The sequence below is a fragment of the Camelina sativa genome, chromosome 16, assembly GCF_000633955.1.
Source record: "Camelina sativa cultivar DH55 chromosome 16, Cs, whole genome shotgun sequence".
Lineage (NCBI taxonomy): Eukaryota > Viridiplantae > Streptophyta > Magnoliopsida > Brassicales > Brassicaceae > Camelina > Camelina sativa.
This window is the reverse complement of record NC_025700.1, coordinates 22,935,669-22,957,931: the sequence shown is the minus strand read 5'-3', so window position 1 is coordinate 22,957,931 and position 22,263 is coordinate 22,935,669. Positions and strand designations below refer to the sequence as shown.

General features: G+C 31.6%; 3 protein-coding genes and 1 pseudogene across 3 annotated transcripts; 2 read left to right on the top strand and 2 right to left on the bottom strand.

Moving 5' to 3' along the window:
• On the top strand, nt 159–3,405 carry LOC104751942 (casein kinase II subunit alpha-4, chloroplastic). The gene is made up of 10 exons (XM_010474003.2): nt 159–577; nt 1,130–1,259; nt 1,381–1,575; nt 1,819–1,976; nt 2,219–2,309; nt 2,433–2,498; nt 2,643–2,725; nt 2,812–2,875; nt 2,973–3,041; nt 3,139–3,405. Exons 1-10 carry the CDS (start codon nt 207–209, stop codon nt 3,199–3,201), a joined length of 1,290 nt encoding a protein of 429 aa, XP_010472305.1. The 5' UTR covers nt 159–206; the 3' UTR covers nt 3,202–3,405.
• Nucleotides 7,133–7,279, bottom strand: LOC109129680 (annotated as a pseudogene).
• On the top strand, nt 17,023–18,853 carry LOC104751941 (probable N-acetyltransferase HLS1-like). Its single transcript, XM_010474002.2, has 3 exons — nt 17,023–17,250; nt 17,648–17,841; nt 17,939–18,853. The coding sequence occupies exons 1-3, from the start codon at nt 17,080–17,082 to the stop codon at nt 18,810–18,812; spliced, it is 1,239 nt and encodes a 412-aa protein (XP_010472304.1). The 5' UTR covers nt 17,023–17,079; the 3' UTR covers nt 18,813–18,853.
• On the bottom strand, nt 19,596–21,594 carry LOC104751940 (BTB/POZ domain-containing protein NPY4). Its single transcript, XM_010474001.2, has 4 exons — nt 21,336–21,594; nt 21,178–21,247; nt 20,028–21,095; nt 19,596–19,942 (listed from the first exon to the last, which is right to left on the bottom strand). Exons 1-4 carry the CDS (start codon nt 21,395–21,397, stop codon nt 19,694–19,696), a joined length of 1,449 nt encoding a protein of 482 aa, XP_010472303.1. The 5' UTR covers nt 21,398–21,594; the 3' UTR covers nt 19,596–19,693.

Genomic DNA, 22,263 nt, shown 5'->3' with positions numbered 1-22,263 from the left:
TGAGAGTCACGATAACCAAAAAACCAAATCGGACCGATCAAGTAAGTTAACCCGGAATAAACCAAGTAAACCAAATCGAACCGAGTTGTTTAATACTGTGCCGGTTTGATGGAAACCAAAAAAAAAAAAGGAGAGAATTAAAGCAAAAATACGTAACCTTCTCTCTCTTGAAGGTTCATCATTATAGAGTTTAAAAGAAGACATTAATGGCCTTAAGGCCTTGTACTGGATTCACAATCTCCTCTCTTCGCAACGCTTCCGCCGCCAACAACAATCTCTTCTCTCTCCTCTCTTCGTCGTCTCCGGCGAAGAGAAACATCCTTTTCTCCTCTCTCCGGGACCATCTCCGTCGTTTCGCATCCAGCGCCTCTCTTTACCGTCAGCATCTTCGGAATCAGCAGCAGCAGCAGCAACAACAGCAATCGCGCGTGAAAGATAAATCGGACACGCTGGCGCAGAAGATCGGTAAATCTATCCGGCGTGCCGGTGCGCCGTCGAAAGCTAGGGTTTACGCTGATGTCAACGTTGTTAGACCTAAGGATTATTGGGATTACGAGTCTCTTGCTGTTCAATGGGGGTATCTTTCGTCTTCCCTTCTCCTTTTTGGATTCTTTCTTTCGTTAAACCTAATTGCTTCGAGTTCTACATGTTTGGCTGTTGTATTAGATTGGTTTTGGGTGATTCGTTGGATTAATGGTTCTGAAGTCAAGATGTAATGTAGAATTAGGGTTTCATTTCTATGAATATGCTGTAGATATAATCTTTTAAAAATTGTAGCATTGATATTCTTTGGTTACATAATCTCTTGGACACTTGTGGCCTATGTGAACTACGGTTGATTTGGTGGTATCTTCAGTTTGTATGGTGTGGTTATAATTCTGTATATCACTAATTGGGGTAGCTTAAATGATTATGAGGATTCAATCGCGCTCTAGATGTTTGCCATTGGTATTAGAGTGGTTTTGGTGACTGAGGAATTAGTTCCAACAATCTTTGTGTTAATATGGAATCATGTCAGATATAATCTCGTAAACAATGCAGAATTGATATTTTTTTTGTACATTAAAAATTCAAATTGGTATCTTGAGTGTGTTAATGTTTGATGTGCCTTTCTTTATTGATGTTGCAGTGTACAGGATGATTATGAGGTGGTGAGGAAGGTAGGAAGGGGGAAATACAGCGAGGTCTTTGAAGGCATTCATGCCACTGATAACGAGAAATGCGTTATCAAGATTTTGAAGCCTGTGAAAAAGAAGAAGGTTAGTAGATTTCAGCGGCTTGCTTGTTTTGGCTGAACTATGTTTAGGATGAAGCGTGTTCCTGGCCCTTTGCTTTGTTTGAATGCGTCACTAACATGTTTTGCGTCTTTTCTTGACACAGATTAAGAGAGAGATTAAGATTCTGCAGAACCTCTGCGGTGGGCCAAATATTGTAAAATTGCTCGACATTGTTAGAGATCAGCAGTCGAAGACGCCCAGCTTGATATTTGAACATGTGAACAATAAGGATTTTAAAGTCCTCTATCCAACTCTCTCTGACTATGATGTTCGATATTATATATTTGAGCTTCTAAAGGTATATCAAGTTTCTTTTATTTATAAAATGGTTTGTACTTGTGATTCGTTGATACTCTAGCAAAAATAATGTAAGATTAATGTTTAACTTGTATAGCGTCAAACATGTGGTCGACATGTATCCTAGATCAGTTTTTCTTGTATAGATTAGTCATTAGATTTTGACTTTTAATCCTATACTATGCAGTAAAAGAAACAGCTACTACTCTGTTTATAATTGTTGTTTCTTATAACATTTATGCAGGCGCTGGATTTCTGCCATTCACGTGGAATCATGCACAGAGATGTGAAACCGCATAATGTCATGATTGATCACGAGCAGCGGAAACTTCGTTTAATTGACTGGGGTCTGGCAGAATTCTATCATCCAGGGAAAGAATACAATGTTCGAGTTGCTTCAAGGTAATCCCTTCATTTTATTTGCTAATCACTCTGTCTGTGCTGCAGGATTCTTTCTGTTATAATTGGTACGACTTTTCATAGAGAATTTAGACTAGAAATGCAAATAGTTGGGATGTAGAAGATTTTGCATGCGCAGAGCTCTTGAGATTTTAAAACTTGAAAACATATTATCGTACTTCATCTGGTTGAGACATAGTTCTAGTGTTTACTTTTATCATTTCTCACGTCATATCTGATGACAGGTACTTCAAAGGTCCAGAGCTGCTGGTAGACTTACAGGACTATGACTATTCCTTAGACTTGTGGAGTCTTGGGTGTATGTTTGCTGGAATGGTGAGTGTTTCTAAGCTACAATTAGTTTTAACTTGGTTTAAGTGGTTGTGTCGTGATAAGAATTCTGACTTGTGTTTTAAGTGATGTTATACATAGTGTATCTGATACTGAAACTTGCTGCAGATATTCCGCAAAGAGCCGTTCTTTTATGGTCATGACAACTACGATCAATTGGTCAAAATTGCAAAGGTAAGATTACAAAAAGCTTTCATTTTTTGAATCTTCATGTCCCTTCTCCAATGAAAAGAATTTATATTTCTCCAAGTTATAGCTACAAATACATACACTTCTTTATGTGTACTGTAAGATAATATGTGTTTATAACTATGGCAGGTACTTGGCACAGACGAACTCAATGCCTACCTGAACAAATACCGCATAGAGTTGGACCCTAATCTTGCATCCCTTGTGGGCAGGTAATCTGGTTTTTAGAAGTTCTGGAAAACACTCAAAACGTTAGTTTTTTTCAGAATTTAAATTTTGCACTCTTGATATTATATAGACATAGCCGGAAGCCATGGTCAAAGTTCATCAATTCTGAAAACCAGCACTTAGCAGTTCCTGAGGTAAAACACTTGTTTTTCTCTATATAATTACGCCTTCATGTTGGAATTTTGAATGAACGTGACTCTGATGTTTTCATTTACTTTTTGGTTTGTGAAGGCTATCGATTTTGTGGACAAGTTGCTGAGATATGATCACCAAGAAAGGCCAACAGCTAAAGAAGCAATGGTAAGAAACAAGTTTCCTTATTTTCTGTTAGATCTCTTTGTATACTCACTTAAGATTTACAGATAAGTGAACGGACAATATGATGATTTTTTTTCAGGCGCATCCATATTTCTACCCGATTAGAAATGCAGAAAGCAGCCGTACGCCACGGGGCCAATGATCCTGAAAACATTTGCTTGTTCATTCTCTGATTTTTCATTTCTTGACGGATTCAAATTTGTTATAAATTGATTTGTCATTGTTTCATTCTCTCGAAGTGTGCGTGTGTTGCTGTTTTGCTCTTTGTCGGTGTTTCAACTCTTTTGAATTTCAAAGTATAAAATCCACAAGACGGGTTAAAGAAGTTTTCTCTTCATTTTTAATTTTCGAGGGTATCCATATCTTTGAGTTGGAGGCATTGTTATTTTTATTTTTTTGCTTGTGAGGCGAATTCGTGTCTGTATCCTGAAAATTTTGCAAAGTTTTTGGAATGAATGAGCTACGGAACGATGGAAACAAAGTTCAAATTCAAGCAAGTAAATTGATTATGGGTTATAATGGTTGTTGATGCAAAAATAATTATGAAAAATAGATCTGAAAGTAACCGAAAAAGAAAAAAAGTTATTTTTAATTAATTAAAATGTATTTTTAATAAATTATATATAAATTGAAAAAGAATGTTTCAATCATCACGGAAAATAAAAACGAAAAAATAACTATATTTTTATTATTATCTATTTTCTACAGCTAAAAGTCTCAAATTTGTGACTTAAAAAATTTGTATTGTTAAAATAATAAAGCAATAAAAACTTGATTGGTAAAATTTTGGCTTTTAAAATTTTAAAGCGTTTAAAGTATCTTCAGTCAGAGTTTATTGGCCCTAACAGTTCGATTTGTAATCGTTGGGTTAGCGATCAGCGACTCAAAATAATAACTAATTTGGGTGTTAAGTATGTGGAGAGTAACACAGATAACACTGACATCACTTCTTAATATAGTTGCAGCGACTATAAAATCGATCACGGTTTTTTGTAGCAATATCGACGATATCGGCATCTCCTTTAAAAATAGTCGCAGCAACACTTTCTCTCTTCTTCAACCGGTTTCGCTGTTGTTGTTAACGTTTAATTTTCTATTGCCGCGTTTTCGGCTTCTCAATTTCTTGAAAGACAACGACACTATAAATTACTTAAACCCTAGCTTCTCGGCTGTGTCATATATAGTTAAAGTTATCTTTAAATTCCCTAACAATCTAATATTTTTCAGAAACTACAAAATTCATGGAATCTTGTCTCTTCACTCTTGGAAAAGCATGTGAGAGCCGTAGACAAAAGATTCGTTGGCATATATGATTAATTTATTGATAAATAATCTTTGTATTTTTTTAGTTATAGTTAAAGTTATTTGTGACGACTCAATATAATTAGGATATTCGACTTATTCTATTCTTCTTCTTATTATTTTAACTTTTACTTGTGGACTTGTTAGAATAAGAGGATGTAATTGGTATGCGATTGCGACTATGCGTAGAGAATATTGTCCAACGACGAAGATCACCAATTCACCATGATGGTATTAAATATTATATGATGAAGAGCATAACTAATATATATTTAATATATGGATTAGAATAATTATGATACCAAAAAAAATAATCCCAGTAACCCTTACTATGGGTTAAATGAAATTATAAATGCTTTCAAGTGACTAAAACAATTTAGAAAAAAATTCATAAATTTAAGTTTAGCAATTCTTTATTTTTATTTCAATTTCTTATTTTACCAAAGTTATATAGTTAGCATTTAAAGATAATAAAATTCAAACAACCACATAATCGATTAACAAAGACTGATGAGGAAATGAAATTACACATATTATCATGGCCCTTAGAAACTTCATCAGTTTGTTGATGATGGCTGTAAGAATTTCGACAAAAAAAAAAAAGACCTTAGGTCAACATCCGAAAATATTGTTGAATCCACAATCTCCTCGATCGCCCTAATTAAGAGACTCGTATATCTACTAATTACTCACAAATACTTGAAAATGCAAGGGAAAAAGTAATAAATGAAGAAAATCTTGTATTTTAAAAGTTAACTAGGTAACAACCAGCACATAGTGGGAGTTAAATATTTGCAGATAAAATTCGAATTATGTTTAAATTTATTTTTTGGTATCTAAATTATGTAAAAAAAATATATAACCCGTGAAAATATGTTTAAATCAAATTATTCTATATCAATTAAATATATGTATAACCTCTTTCTTAATCTATGCAAGATTTTTTATTTTTTAAAAAATTTCTTCTATTTTGTGTAAGAATATGTTTCACCCGTGAAATATTATACCAATGATATTAAATAAGTCAATTCCCTATAATAATGATTATTGTATAGTTTTATTTTGGAAACTTTAAATATGTGAATAGTAATCATTTTTTTTAATAGGTGAATAAATTCCGGTTTTGAAAACATTTTAGATCTAATGATTTTATATTTTAAGAATTAGTTATGTTATAAAAATGATTAAAATAAATTTCATTAATTGTAAAGGAATATTCTTTAATCATTCAATAGCAATTATGTGTAAATATCCGTAAAAATGAAGACAATAACTATATTGGTGTTCCGAGCTCTCTAACGACGACACATTATCATTTTCTTGAGAATGCTTCTCTATTAATATATAGGGGATACTAGTTTGGCATGAGTCTAAACAAAACTCATACCAAAAAAAAAGTCATTACAACTAAAGTCAAAGTCAAAATCAAAATTAAAGTGGTGGTCGGTCAATAAATTAGATAAATAAATGTAGACAATAAGAAAGCACGAGAATCTCTAATCTAACACAAAGAGTGATTAGGGGACATTAAGCACATATTCCGATCTTGATGACTGTCTGTGGAAACAATCTATCCCTGTCTTTATAATTGTTTTAGTTTAGTTTAATCTCTCTTGTTCCCTTTGTCCAAATGATTATGTAACCATCCTATTTTATGTCGTTATTAAATTTATATAGAGTCTGACTCTTTTCTTTCTTGTCGAAATGTGCTTCAAAAAATTATTGGGGGAAAAAGATCTTTGAAAATTTGGTGAATTACGCACACCCCCAAAGATATTGCTGTATCTAAAAACATATGGAACCAAATATTCAAATAATATATAATTGATAACTGTAGGGATATAAATTATATATCTCCATAAAGATAAGAGGACCCTTGGCAAAACCAATAGTAAAAAAAAGCCACTTAATAAAAAAAATGGATCCTTTAACCTCAGAATTTTGTTTTGATATTAATTTTGGACCCATGACAAATGTCTATTTTGCCAACTCCATATGTTTGCAGTTACTCATCACACACTTCCTTTCTATTTTTAGTTTTTAGTTCTATCTTGAATGCATAATATATAAGTATATTTTTGTTAACATGTGGAGTTTTAGTGAATGACCTTAGCTCCCTAACGAAGATTACAATTTTTAAGCATAATCAATATTACATCCTCACTTTTTTTTGTTTGTTAAAGATCAATACATTTTGCAGACACACAAAAAAAAAGATCAATACATTATATCACACTCAACGGTCAAACCCAAGTACGTACGTACAATAATATAAATGCTAATTTTTTTAGACCAATGCATACTAAAATGATAAAATCTCCCAAGGGTTATTTATTTGAAGTTACATGAATCAACACGTTCACGTACACCGTGAACAGAACAGGACTCGTATATGTATACTTCAGAGCTTCGGTGGTTATAGAAATGCATATTGGATTTTTGGAACACATAATATTTGTTTGTCGATTTTTTCCTAAAAGTAATAATTTGTTTATCGATCGACTCCCGTTGATTAAATTAAGTAACCTAATAGATATTGACAGTGCTTTTTCTTTGTGAAAGGATATACAATATTGACAGTGCTACCATTCTTGCCCTACATTATTTGTTGTCCCTAAATATTTTTGTTTTATTTCCTTATTGACACGTAAATTGATGTTATTGTTATAATGTTAACCTCTGCATGTTCCGTAGATTTCATCATAAAACATGGTTAAGACATGTTAAAACAATGATTAACTAAATCAGTCATCAAGAAAGAGGTTTGCTTCTTATGTCTGCCATGCATGGGATGTATATAAATCATGATGATATTAATGCATGGCATTGATTTGACAAGACGAGAGTGATGAAATGGCAGAAGCTATGATGACCTCATTCTCATTAGCAGTAGACAACGCTCCATGTCTCACTTCCATGTCTCTCTTTTTATCATCCTTAGCCAAGACAGAGGAAATATCAAATATTCAAATACATTCACATATAGCATATATGTATTATATACAGCTTGACGTAAAAATCGAAGAAGGTAAATTTAGCCATCTTGATCAAACAGAAGTCGCGATTTTCTTATAATGCATATAACTCATGCTATGTAAACTGTTAAAAAATGCTTGGTAGGACCGTAGGAGATAAGAAATAAGTACTAATAAATACCGATTCAATAATTATTTTAGTCTATTCTGATTTTCGTGTGTGCGCGTATATGTTACTTAAATAACGTGATGCTATGAGCAATAAATTATCATAACATATTATTATTTTGTAACTTTTTTATTTATTGCCTTTAAATTAAATTGTCGCATCTATTTATTGCCTTTTTGTTTTGTCTCTCGTTCCTATCCACTAGTTCGCTTAGGGGTCTCGTCTTTTATCTCCCCACCACAGGACCCTCAGATAACAGTTAGTATATATGCTGAAAAGAATCTCTGTGTAGAGACATTGACGAGCCTCGAGTCATTTCAAGCACTCTCATCATAATGAGCAAGACAAAAAAGTACAAATGTAAATATAAATATTATATGTAAATCGAGGTATAATGAGATCAGGTGTTAAATCCAAATTTCCTACAAGTTGTTCTTCGATTTTTGTTTGTTTTATATTCTCGATTTATAAATATTAATATTTTAAATAAAACTAACTTTAATCATAGATGGTTTTGGTACGATTTTTAATTTGATGTAAATTTTGATGGAATATTTTACTTTTAGAAAAAGTTAGGTTTTATATTGGTTTATTCGTTTTCAGTTTGGTTTAATTCACAATCGCTTTCATCTGATATTTCAAATCATTTATTTTGAACACTTAGTGTATTTTGATCGAACACTCTTGAAACTAGTTACACTCGTGAATACGTATAAGTTTCGTATAAGAACATGTACGTAGAGGTATATACAAGATTCATGAGTCTATCAGAATTCAGAAACGTAGGGACAAGGTGCACAATCTCGGGGATCCGGACGAGCTATGGCCTTAGCCTATGTGTCGGAATCTGCCCTCACCATAAATATTACGTCTGTTTAAATAAATTACACCGGTGTTTTTTTTATATTGATTCAATACAATAAAACTTAGATGTTTTTCATACAACTCATCATTTTTCCTCTAATAATAATTCTCGGTTCCACGTCACTTTAATCTAGGTTTTTTTTCTTATGTTAATGTGTTATCACCATTAAGTTTATATTATGCGCAAGTAACCAATCGTGATTATAACTTTGCCCTAATATAAACTCCCCCAAACAAAAGCTTACACATCATTAAAATTGTATAACCAATCAAATTATAAGAAATTTATACATCATATCAATATTTTTCAAAAAAAACAAATATTTAAACTAAATTAATAAATCATTTACAATTTAAAAAAAAAATAATGATATCAACCAAGTATTGATATCATTATATGTCGTATCAATATTTCCAAAAACATAGGTGTAAAGTATAGCTTAAATTTAAAATAAAATAATAAATCATGTACAATTTTAAAAACAAAGGTATACTAATACAATCAATACAACATAAGTATCATATAGTAAAATATAAATATAATACAAATATAATATAAATCAAGATTAATCAAGAATAACACAAAACCAAACTAATGTAAAAAATATGTATGCGTATATTGACTTAAATGTAATTATTATCAAATAAAACAAAACAATTAGATATTAAAAAAAGAACAAAAGATAAATAAATAACTTCTTTGATAACAAACAAACTACAAAAATAATACACCACAAAATCAAGCTACACTAATATTTCTAAAGAAAATAAAATTTGAGAGGAATGTTGATAGTGATTTTATATATTATAACACGAACTAATGTCAAATTAAACAATATATAAGTTCCAAAGTTGAAGGTTTTATATTATAATTTAAAGCAGTGAAAACTAAATAATCATCTACTTAAAATTACTTAAAAAATTAACCTAATCCTTATGCTATTCAACAAAAGTATTATAGTATTAAAATAATACACGAAATCAGAGGATAGTGTCTTTAGTCAAGTGGTTACAGGTTTACAACACCACATTTACGACTGATCCCTCCAAAACATGTTTATGTATTTTGACCAATATTAAGTTTTCTAACAAATAAAAAGACACTATAAAACAATATGTGATTAAATTTATATTAAATACAAAAATACACCACAAATTCAAACCATGCTAATATATCTCACACATTAGGGTATAGAAAATAAAACATAACATACATTAGTGTTAGTTAAGCTATTTATACAATTAAGTCCACTCAATTTAAATGTAACCATTTATAAGCCATCTTAGATTTGAGATTTCTCAATCATTAATTTATTAGTGCGTTTTCTATTTTATTATTGTATAAACCATAGTTTTTACAATTAATCTAATTCCAAAAAAAAGTTCATATTTTCAAGAATTCAATATATCTAAAAATAGTTACGAAAAGTATTTCTGCGGGGTAGCGCGGAGATAACCTAATAATTTTAAATACATCAGACTCATAAGTAGCAAAAATCATCACACATAAGCACACATAAACACGTGACAATTAAATGGTTTTGGTTGTAGTGTCTAGTGAGGTAGACTTTACTACTTATATAAATATTGTGTCAATTTTTTTGTATTCCAGAAAATTGAATCTTAGAGAAATGTTATAATTACTTTCATATAACCAGAAAAATTCAGGTTGGAACTTTTAGTATTTACATACTGGATGAAGCATATAAAAAGTCTTTGCCACTAAACAACAATTTGTTTCTAGTGGTCAAATTATTTCAAAAAATAATAATCATTGTATGAGTTAAATAACATAGTTTAAAATTTTGAATAATTGTGAGAAACATATATATATACATTCTACACTGTTAACGTTGTGTGTATATCTGGATTTAAATCCGCATGTAGTATTGTTTTGACCACCAGAAAAAAAAGGCTAATTAATAATTCTAGGGATTAACGTGATGCCTGATATTAATAAATAAGATTTGTGTAGTGAGACTGTGAGAGCACCTCTATAAAAAAATATTTTATATTGATTTCGTTTTATATATTTAAAGCATACTTTTTATTCTCTTTTACTATAGTTTTATTTCGTTTTAATATATTAAAGGGGCAAAAAAATTGTTTTATTGTTTTCACAATAAATGTTAAAATACCTTAAACAAAGTTTATATTGAAGGAAAGAAATATATTATAAACCATAAGCTAGCACGGTGGGGTTCCTGGATCGATCGGTCTTGCCGATAAATTATGGGTCCGAATGGTGACCGCGTATTTGGTTGTGCAGAGAAAGTGATTTTAGAATACGGTACGGATCAACTGCAGTACATGCAGTTTGCAGGACAAGTGCAGTTTATACAAAATAAAGGGTATACAATAAAATTTGATTGGTGAAAAAAATTATTTACGGTTTACAAGAAAATATTTGAATGGTAAAAATGCAAGAAACAATACAAAATACAAATTATAGATAAAATTATCAAAGTATATGGTGAAACCCATATTTTGTTTTTTTGTAAAAATGGTGATATATTACATATTATATGTTTATATAAAATTATCTTTTAATTTTGATTATAATAAAATAACTATATATATTTATATACTAAGTATATTTATCTATTTACAAATGAAATATATACTCTATTATTGTAATAAAATCTTGAATTAAGAAAATATAGATTAATTCAATGATTAGTACATAAAAAAATAGTATAAGAAATTTTTTATGATCTTATTGTGTATTTGATTTTTTTAAAGATAAGTATAATATATGGAACAAATATTTGTGAATTAATAATAAATAAATTGAAATTTCAATTGGCTAAATTTTATATTCTTTAAATCTGTTTTTTCATAAAAACTCATTATTTTATAACTTACGAAAAAATTAATGAATTAATTATTCTAATTGGTAAAACATAAAAACACAAAACCGCTAGCTAATTGGTGAGTCATAACACAAGTGTGGTCCATGAATTAAATTAGTTCCTTAAAAAATGCAAACGGTTTTTTTTTTCTCTTTCTTAAATAACGCAAATTACGTTGTTGTTTTGTGAATGGTATAAAATTTAGTTTTTTGAAAACCACACTTCCAATTAAGCACTTTATATGTCACCACTGCCTATGTTTACATATTGTTTTTTGCTCTGATCGTTGTTTGTAATTTACCCCACTGATAGAAATTTCATGCATATATAAAATTACCCGAACTTGTAAAGCTTCCACAAAACTTTCTTTGCTTTGTAATTGACTTATACATAACATAACATAACTACTGCTTCCAACCCTACTACATTTCATATGTTTTTAACTATTTTTTTACTAAACTTTTTCAAATATAAACGTCGGTAAAAGAAATACCGCATCTATATGACGATATCTCATATGACATGTATAGTACGTAGTTACTCGACCAAAACCCAAACCCACTACATTGTTTAATTGGACATAACCTTAGCAAGTAATCTCGTTACGTTTCTCCCACACGACAACACGATTTTGTCTCTCCTCCTCGCCGCTTTGTCCCCCTCCAACATTCACAGCTGGACCTCACTTTTCACACAACTAAGTGACATAATAGGGGCATTTGAGTCATTTCCGCGAGTCATCTTGTGATTAAGGAGTAGTAGTATAACTATAAACTTTGGCTCGTGGCTTGACTGGTCTTGGCCTCCTCCTCGTTATGATGTACTGAATAAATTAAGGTAACAAATATTAGGGTTTACAGGCTAATTACATAAATAAGTCAATTGTAATAGGTTTTGTAAGCAATAGTGATCACATGGCTTATATATAGAGAGTCTCGATCGATGATCTTAGTCTTATAATATATAAGTTGATCTCGTAAAGATTCTTGTGTCGTAAACATAAGCAACATATAATTTCTTGAATTCACACTTCTACTGATCTGTTTGTTTCTGATATAGAATGTAGGAGGATGTCGTTTAAATGCACTGTATTACTTTCGTGTATATAATCAAAGTGTTGGGATAATAATAATTTCTTGTCAAAATTCTTTAATATATGGTCAACTTTTAAAGAACTCATTGTTGAAATATCAGACCAGGTAGACTTTGTTGTAAAAAATACCTATACCTTTTATTAATACGAATGTATATTGAGATTCTTGAGAAAATTCTTTCCAGTATTACATCTTTTTAAAAATGTCACAATAACAATTTGTTGTAGATGCATGTCGTTCTCTTTTGTGCCATCGATTGCTCTTAACCTACCTATTTCGTCAAGCCCTCGTTTTCAAACATAGTCGTCTTCTCCATCATATACACTAGTTAACATTAGTTAACTAGATAAGCCCAAAAAAAAAAGATTCGTTAAAAGTCTAGTTATGGTGTTGTGGGGGCAACTTTCATTTACTTTTTTTTTTACGGTTTAGTAATCGTCATTAGCTCATGTAAGAAAATGCGGATAACAATTATGAGTCTTGAACTTTGCAATTTGACGACGTGAGTAGTAGTAATTATATAACCTATTATTGAAGACATATGGGAACGCGAGAATGTACTGCACCGGCCCTACGTAGTGCGTACGGATCATCAAAAAATATTATCACACAAAGAGATTGGATAGAGATAGTCATCTAGATCAAGATCGTTCCAAATTTTCAATGATGTTCTCGAGGAATTCGTCGTGGAATTCGTATGTTTTATATTCGTTACAGTTGGTCATAGGTACATATAATAAGAATCATAACAGTACATGAAACGTATGTTTGAATTTTTACAAATTTGACCGGAAAACACTAATCTGTCTGCTAATCACTCGACATTTTGCGTCATTCGCTGTGTGGTCCATGGTTTATATTATGTAGTACTCCTCATCGTATAACAAAATCTTAGTTAAGGATATCTTAATCTCATTGATTTTATATTAGGCAATCCAACCACGAATGATATATCAATCTTTATATTACAATATATATATGAGAGTGTATTATTCTGTTAAACCGACTCAGTTCAGTCATCTAAACTGAATTAAGAAACTTAGTTTGAAGATCGAAACAAGATTTTAGTTTATATATATATATATATATATAAATTATGTACTCCTCATCTTATATACAAAATTTATTAATTTAGTACATGTTAATCTCATTGATTTTATAAAAAGCAAGCCTACGAAGGATATAGCTATATCTTTACATCTGCATATATATGAAAGTCTATTATGCCGTTAAACCGACTTAGTTCAGTCTAAACTTAATTACAAAACTTTATTTTCAGATCGAAACAACATTTTAGTTTAGTTTATACTTCAAAAAGCCAAAACCAAACCAGAAAAAATACTTTTGAAATCTTGTAACTTGTATACATGCACAAATGTAAAGGTGGGGAACAAAATAAGGTAAGATGAGAAGCGGTGTCTAAACTACGCATCGCTATATTTGGCTGAGCGCACATCTTCGTCTTTCGTTTGTTTATTGTGAATCCAAATGACGTATGCGCTTTTGTCATTAACATCATTTTCATTTATAAAAGATAATTGGGATGGTTATATTTTCTAAAGGAAATTATACTCTTGATAAGATGAAATTATATAGCATACATATTACCATACATGGAATTAATATGTGATATATATAAGATAAAACACTTATAACGACAATTATTTTGAAAGGAAGAAAACATTGTAATTTCCAAATTTTCTTGGTTAAATAGAAATACATACTCGAAAGCAATAATGAACGCGGTTATTGTAAATTTTAATATTCTGATATCAAAAATACTTTTCATATATGCATCATGATTAAATCCTCAAGATTGTATAGATGTAAAAATTTCATTATATTAAATAATTTGGAGAAAATCTCATGTTGAAATCCATATTAATTTATAAATTATACTAAAAACCTACTATTTTCTAGCTGAAATACTAATTTATGTCGATATTTCACAAATTTATGAATAATTTATAGATACTTGCACGTTCTTACTTCACCCGTGGAACAGTCATGGAACCGCTGCCGCACAAAGGTTCAATTCGTGGAAGTTAAAGAGACAAAACTAAGGGTTTGGGTGGATTTTTGGAAGTTAAAGAGACAAAACTAAGGGTTTGGGTGGATTTTTGGATAACTTGAGGGAGAGAAGCAGATAGAAATATTTTGGATTAGAGATTCCAATTTTTTTTTCTTTTGTATACCTGATCAAGTCTCAACCCCTGCTTAAATAGACATTTTTGTGTGTTTGATTAATACATTTTCTTTTGTCCAAAAAACAGGTTTAATACATCTTCATTTTAAATGGAGATTGTTGATATTCGGATTTTGTTTAAAATTTCTATATGATATGGGAATGGGAGAATAACGATCAGAAATATTATACAAAGGTCACAGTAACTAACATGAGATGGATATTAGGATATACGTAAAATGATATCTTATTATTATTATTAATTTATTATAAAAAGAAGTAGAATCCTCATCAACACCATATCTACGATTAGACAAATCCTTTGGGAGAAAAAATAATGCTTGATCCCATGAATAGACAGATAAGATATAATCAATTCCAAATGGTTTATGTCTATAAGCATATATGATATACATCAATTGACTAATTATGGCGACATACTTATTTTGAAATTTGACGGAATAATTAGGTGTTTTAGTGACACACCACTTGCTAATTTAATTGAACTTTTAGAAGGAGTTTGATTAAAAAGACTTAGGGTGTGAATGATTGCAGCGGTTAGGGTGGAAAGATCAAACCGCTTTTTATTTACCATTCATTATGTGTAGTTTACACTAGTGCGGTCTACAGAAATTAGAAATAAAACCGCAGTGGACCAACTGCATACCGTTTTTCTTTACAAATAGAGTTGGACTGCTACGGTTTGTTGTCTATACTTAAAACAGGACGGTTTGGTCCGCATATGGATTTGTTCGCCCCAACCGCAGTTACTATTCACACCCTTATATTGTTATGGAAACAAGTGGGGGTCATGCCCAAAACGCACTTTCCTACGATATTATTCATTATTCGATTTTGTTTTTGCTGATACAATTCTCGATTACAAATTCCATCGTTCTGATCCGATTTCTCAAGAGGTGAATATTACCAAGAGTTAGAAAAATGATTAATTGTGTGATTGGAGGTAGCCTGACTTAACTTTGCCTTTATAAAAGAATAATTTTTTTTCAACTAGTTTAATGAGTCGAACCTATCAATTGTTTTATATTGCCAACTAAAATGTTGTCGCGATACATATTCTCTACTATTAATTTATGGGCCATGAAGTTTTTTTTCACGTTTTTTGTCCGTTTCTTTTTATGTATTTATTTTGTGCAACCTTTCTTGTCCGTTTCAAAAGATGATAATACAAACGAGAATTTGAATATATTATTTATACAAATGGTCATGTCTTTTTATAGGAAGAAGATTGGTCGAGTTTTTACCATTCGACTAATTTTTTTAAGATAAACGAAATCATCCAATAGAGTACTCACTCAATTCTTTAAAAAACTTTAATCATATTACCATTTTCAATTAAAAATAATAATGATTTATATATAGTTATTTTCTGATCACAAAAAAAGTTAACTTTTGGATAATGCTATAGTATTTATTTTCTTAATATAACTGCTCGTTTATGATGCCGTGTTAATAACAGTAATGAGTAAGTGCATAAGTGGGATTCAGAGCAAATGATTAGAGGTAATAGTAACAATCATACATACGTTCATGAACAAGATGAATAAAACGAATAGTTATGAACAAATGAAATTAACAAAAGAGAAAATGAAAAGAGAGAGAGAGAAGTCATAAGCCGCCATTTCCACTTCTCACTAAACACTTTCCACGTCTCTTTTCTGAGCAAGTTCGATATCAAATGCTCGTGTCTTAATCACCCCATTAATATTCTCACATCATAACATCGACAAAGCACTCTTTTCTAATTATTTTTACTAAAATATTATTCTAATTCCATATTGAGTTCTTCTCTGATATGTTAATATATATATATATATATATATATATATAAATTCCATAATCAAACAGTTGTTTAAAAAATAATCTATTAATCGAGGAAAAGAATAAGTGAATAATGAACTCAACCCTCCATTAGAATATATTGTTTTGATATACTAATCTGATCATTCCAAATTCTTTTTTTTTTCCTCTGTGCATGATCTCACAATATCATTTTATTCTAGACACGTTCATTTGTTTTTGATATTTCTTCACCTACTAAATAAAATAAAGTATATTCCAAAAAATGAATATTGGGAAATGAGCATAATTGATAGGGAATTAATATTGGGTCCTATTAACTCTATCCAATGATAAATATAACTAGTACTAGTATTCTATAGATTTCTCAACGGCCTAAAACCAGTGAATTTATTACAAATTATTACTATTCATAATCATATAAAAAAAGCAGTCGAAAATAATACCAAAAGTCATTTTCAGAAACTTTTAAAACTCATTAAAATTCTCTTTCTTCTTTTTTTTTTCCCCCAAATCCTAAGTTCATATATCTCAAATATTAAAATTCCATATACACTTAATAAAAATATAAAAAATCCTATGTCCTCGGAAAATTCTGCTGACTTTTTTTATTGCATCAGTCTCACTTCTTTCCTCTCTCTATAAAAAACCCTACGCTACCACTTCACACATTGTTCTCAGTTCTTTCATCTTTTTCACTCTCTCTCTATCCTCTGCTTCTTATTTATAAGAGATAACAAACAAAAAAACAGAGAAATATGACGGTGGTTGTGGAGGTTAGAGAATACGACCCTAGTAAAGACTTAGCCACCGTCGAAGAAGTTGAGCGGCGGTGCGAAGTTGGCCCAACAGGAAAACTGTCTCTCTTCACTGATCTCTTAGGTGACCCAATTTGCCGTGTTCGACATTCACCTTCTTACCTCATGCTGGTAACTTTCTTTACTCCAAAACTCCTAAAAGTTATAAACTCATGTTTACTATACTAGTTCAAAGTTAAATTTCAATTCTTTACTCAACAAAAATTCTTATATGTTTTTCTATAATGGCGAAGCAAAAATATGAAACAACTTGATTTTTGTTATCAACAAAAATAAATGATTAATTTTTTGTTTTTGCCTTTTTTATAAATTAATTAATTAAAAATGACAGGACACAAACAACATTCACCTTCTTGCCTCAAAACTCGATTATATTAAGTACCTCTTTCCTTTATAAAGAAGCAAATACATGAACTAACTAACACAAAAGTTTAATTATCTTTTATTTTTTTGGTTTAATTAATATGTAAAAAGAACGATTTATCTAAAAATTTGGAAATTGTAACAGGTGGCTGAGATTGGTACGGATGAGAAGAAAGAGTTAGTTGGAATGATACGAGGATGTATCAAAACCGTTACATGTGGTAGCACCAAAAGACTTGATTTAACTCATAACAAGTCTCAAAACGATGTCGTTATTACCAAACCTCTTTACACTAAACTTGCTTACATTTTGGGCCTCCGCGTTTCACCTACGCACCGGTACGTTTTTACAATCTCACGTAATTAAAACGTTACACTAAATCACGAGTAATTAGTGGCTTAGTGCTTAGACTAATCACGTTTTTAATTATTTCAGGAGGCAAGGGATAGGGTTTAAGCTCGTGAATACTATGGAAGATTGGTTTCGTCAAAACGGCGCTGAGTATTCTTATTTTGCAACTGAAAACGACAACCATGCTTCCGTTAACCTTTTCACCGGAAAATGTGGTTACTCCGAGTTCCGTACACCGTCTATTTTGGTTAACCCGATTTACGCGCACAAGGTTAACATTTCTCGTCGAGTTACTATAATCAAGCTTGATCCAACTGATGCTGAGTTGCTATACCGAATCCGGTTTAGTACAACCGAGTTTTTTCCGAGAGACATTGACTCGGTTCTAAATAACAAACTCTCGTTAGGAACATTCGTTGCTGTTCCACGTGGCAGTTGTTACGGATCCGGGTTAGGCTCATGGCCCGGTTCAGCTAAATTCTTGGAGTATCCACCCGATTCGTGGGCCGTTTTGAGTGTGTGGAATTGTAACGATTCGTTTCGGTTAGAAGTTCGCGGCGCGTCAAAGTTGAGGCGCGTGTTAGCTAAAACGACGCGAGTAGTTGATAAAACGCTGCCGTTTTTGAAAATTCCGTCGATTCCCGCGGTTTTCCAACCGTTTGGATTACATTTTATGTACGGAATTGGCGGAGAAGGACCACGCGCGGAGAAAATGGTGAAAGTGCTGTGTAATCACGCGCATAATCTGGCCAAAGAAGGAGGATGCGGTGTCGTGGCGGCGGAAGTAGCGGGAGGAGAACCGCTCAGACGAGGGATACCACATTGGAAAGTGCTATCGTGCGCAGAGGATTTGTGGTGTATCAAACGGCTTGGAGAAGATTACAGTGATGGTTCTATTGGTGATTGGACTAAATCTCCACCTGGTGAATCTATTTTTGTTGACCCTAGAGAATTTTAATTTTTATAACTCAAAATTCACAAAATTAATTTATATTTAAAGGAAAGGAATATTAATTATATTTCTTCTATCAGATTAAGATGTCTTTAACTTTTGGTAAGCTGAGAAGATGTTAGTAGATTTTTGTTTTATAATGTAATATTTTTATAAGAGAATCTCTTGTTCGTGTGGGAATTTGTTTATGATTTTGTTTTTCTGATTTTTTGTATTCTTTATATTAGTACTAGTTGTGATTAATTTAGTACAATATAAAAAGTAGAAGAATCACTGAATTTTTTTTTGTTGTTCTGACCATATCATAAATTTAACCATTAATATAATAATTACTTATATCCTACTATTAACTCTATTATTTAAAAACGTTTTCCAAGTGTACCAAGTACAAACACCTAGAATTGACAATCTGATTTAACTGATTTGGATTTCGGTTTGGTTTAGTAAAAACATAACTTTAAAATATAATTAATAATTAGAGATAGGTTTTGATTAATATTATAGAATATGTTTACAAATATGTAAATCTAAGATTTTATAATAAAAAAAATTATTCAATTTGGTTTTTGGCTCAAGCTCGATTTCAGATCAATTAAACTAATGGGGTTTAGATTGTTTTTGATTCGGTTTTGGTATAAACTTTGCAGTATTTCTTGGATTACAAATAAATGATATATATATTATACATATATTTTCTTTTCCGATTTCAGTCTCATTATAAATTGAGATGGAAGAGCTTCAAGCCAGACACAAAGCCCATTACTACCTGACCCATTTGCAAAGGTCAAGGACCAAAATGTTTCCAATTCAGATAACAAAGGAAACTCAAAAAGTTTGACGTAGTTCTGAAGAAACAAATGAGAAAAGGATACAATAATATGCTTAGATTAAAACTCTTTATCATGGTCCCATTCCTCATCCTCAGTGTTTAGAGTCGTTGTAGTTAGCTCAGGAGTGCTGTATCCTGTTGATGAACCATTGGCTCTAATCTGTTCAAAGAAGAGAACTTGCACAATCACCCGCATTGGCAAACGTTCGTTCTGCACCGCATGTTCACACGCTTCTGGTGATAGTTTCCTACAATCCATTAACCCGCATATTCTTTTCTTCTCGCTCTTGCTAATACTCGAATGTTCCTGGAAAAAGAAATTTCCAAATCAAACCTAATGTCAATCAAGAAATCATTATGAAAAACAGTGTATTTGAATCTTGTTTTCTTACCTTGAGAAACATGTCTATGGCGCGATATAACCCGTCATGAGACTGTCTTGGGAAGCTAGAGAGTGTCTCAGCGAGAGAGAGGAAGTTCTGTAGAGGGAGATTAGGATCTCTTGATTTCTCAGCTAAGTATCCGTCAATGAGCTTTGCGACGGATACTTTCATTTGCGTTTTCGGATCTCTGTTCTTGAACTCCTTCACTAGGCTTTGCACCATATCTAAATCATACAATAATATATCATGCACTGTTGCCTCTTCAAGCTGCTCGCTGATTCTTTTCTTTAACCTGTCTTTAACGGTTTCTTCACACCCAAGAAACATCGATGCTCGATGTAACTTGGTCAAGAAACTAGAAGAAAGACTTCCTTTCTCATCCGGGATAAGTTCTATGATTATATCAGTCAAAGATCTATCAATGGTTTGCACTAAGCCTTTGCTAAAACCTGATATTCTTCTTCTTGCATAAGCGTGTAACGCTTCTCCTATAACGTTATTTGGTACTTTCCCTCGGTTCTTGATTGCTTCGATGGCTTGTTTATATAAATCAATGTGAAGTTCGCATAAATCTTCGACCCACCAGTCTTTTGGAACGGCTTGATCTTCGGGTTTTCCCACCTTCTCAAGCTTCTTCTTCCTGTTGTAACTGTAAGACCACTTGACTTTCGAGGTGTCAGTCGAGGCTGTTGAAGCAATAGAGTTGAGACAACGCTTCACGAGCTCGTCCAAGTAATTAGACAAGAGATCTTTTGTGGTCTGCAGAACAATGATAGAATCTTTCCAACTACGGAAGATAGTTGAGTTCAAGAAAACATCAATCTTGTAAACGAGATTGCTTTTCTCAAACGTTTCATTCATCTCTAAGAACTCAGCTGCGCAACGAGCTGCGACCACATTGTAAGCGTTTAAAGTTACCATGATGCCATAACAGAACTTTACACAAATCTCAAAAGCAACAGAACCACCAGGAATCTCTGATATGTCAATCTCATTAATTTGGTTCTTCTCCTTCTCTTCATTTTTTGATGTTGCTATGAGTTTCTGCAAGAATCCGCTTTTGGACAGCAATGGGAACTGAAAACACACGCAAAACATTAAACTCTTGCTTTTGCCTGTTCTTTGATGTTTTAAAAAGGTAAGATTTTTTTTATCATACCTTATGGAGATAGAATTTGACATTGCCAACGATTACGATGATCTCTGTTTCTAACTCAGTTGTGACATACCTAAGAGCAAGAAAAGCAATACCAGTTAAAATAAAAACATTGTTTAAGAATCATGAGACAGAAAGCTAAAAAAACTGTTTTTACAAACCTAACATTGTCTCCTTTAGATTGAAACGAATCAGGTTTGGTTCCAAGTTTCATAAACTTCATTTTCTCTTTATGAAGTTATTGCACACAAGACTCTCAACACAAAAGAGAAAACAAAGCTAAGAATCTTAGAAGTGATCTATGCTCAATCTTGTTTTCAAGAAAGCTTAAAAGGGTCACTGAAAAAAAAATTACTTATAAAGTTAATAGTACTATATAATTTACAGAAAACTTAGAGATTCACAACAACACACCCACCAACCTCAAAGGCTCGAAAACCCAAACACCAGCTTGTTTGTTTCTCTTTTTAATCTAATTCTCTTTTTTTTTATAAATCTTTTTCCCTTAGTGCTTCACACATGAACTCCTCTTTGTGGTTGCCCATTGTGCATTGTTACCAAAACAATAAACCCAAGGTTTTGGTTACAGAAAAAAAGCGTTTTAAGCAGTTCACTGCAGTATCAGAACTTCTCGGTAACATTAATTCCAAGGAAAAAACGAATCAAATCTTTTTGTATGTTTTCTATAAAGATGGGCTAGTGAAAGCATAACATCAGAAGTCAGAGATCGTTTCTCGATACACATATGTACGTTTCTACTTTTCAACATACTTTAAAAACTTAATCAAAATTCAAGAACCAAAATAGAAAAATGAAGATAAAAAGAACCCTTTTAGAAAATTACAACAACAAATATCAGTACCCAAGTGCGGTTGGCTCAATCGTTTACAAGGGGTGTTACATTTTAGAAAGAAAGATGATTTACACTTGCATATGTTAAACAAAACGCAAAAACATTCAAGTGTGAATGGTTACAGCGGTTAAGGCGGACAAATCAATCAGCGGATTTGACCGTTTTTTATTCAACAATCATCAAATACAGTCCGCAGCGGTGTGGTTTAAAGATAATAGAAAGAAAACCGCTGCGAA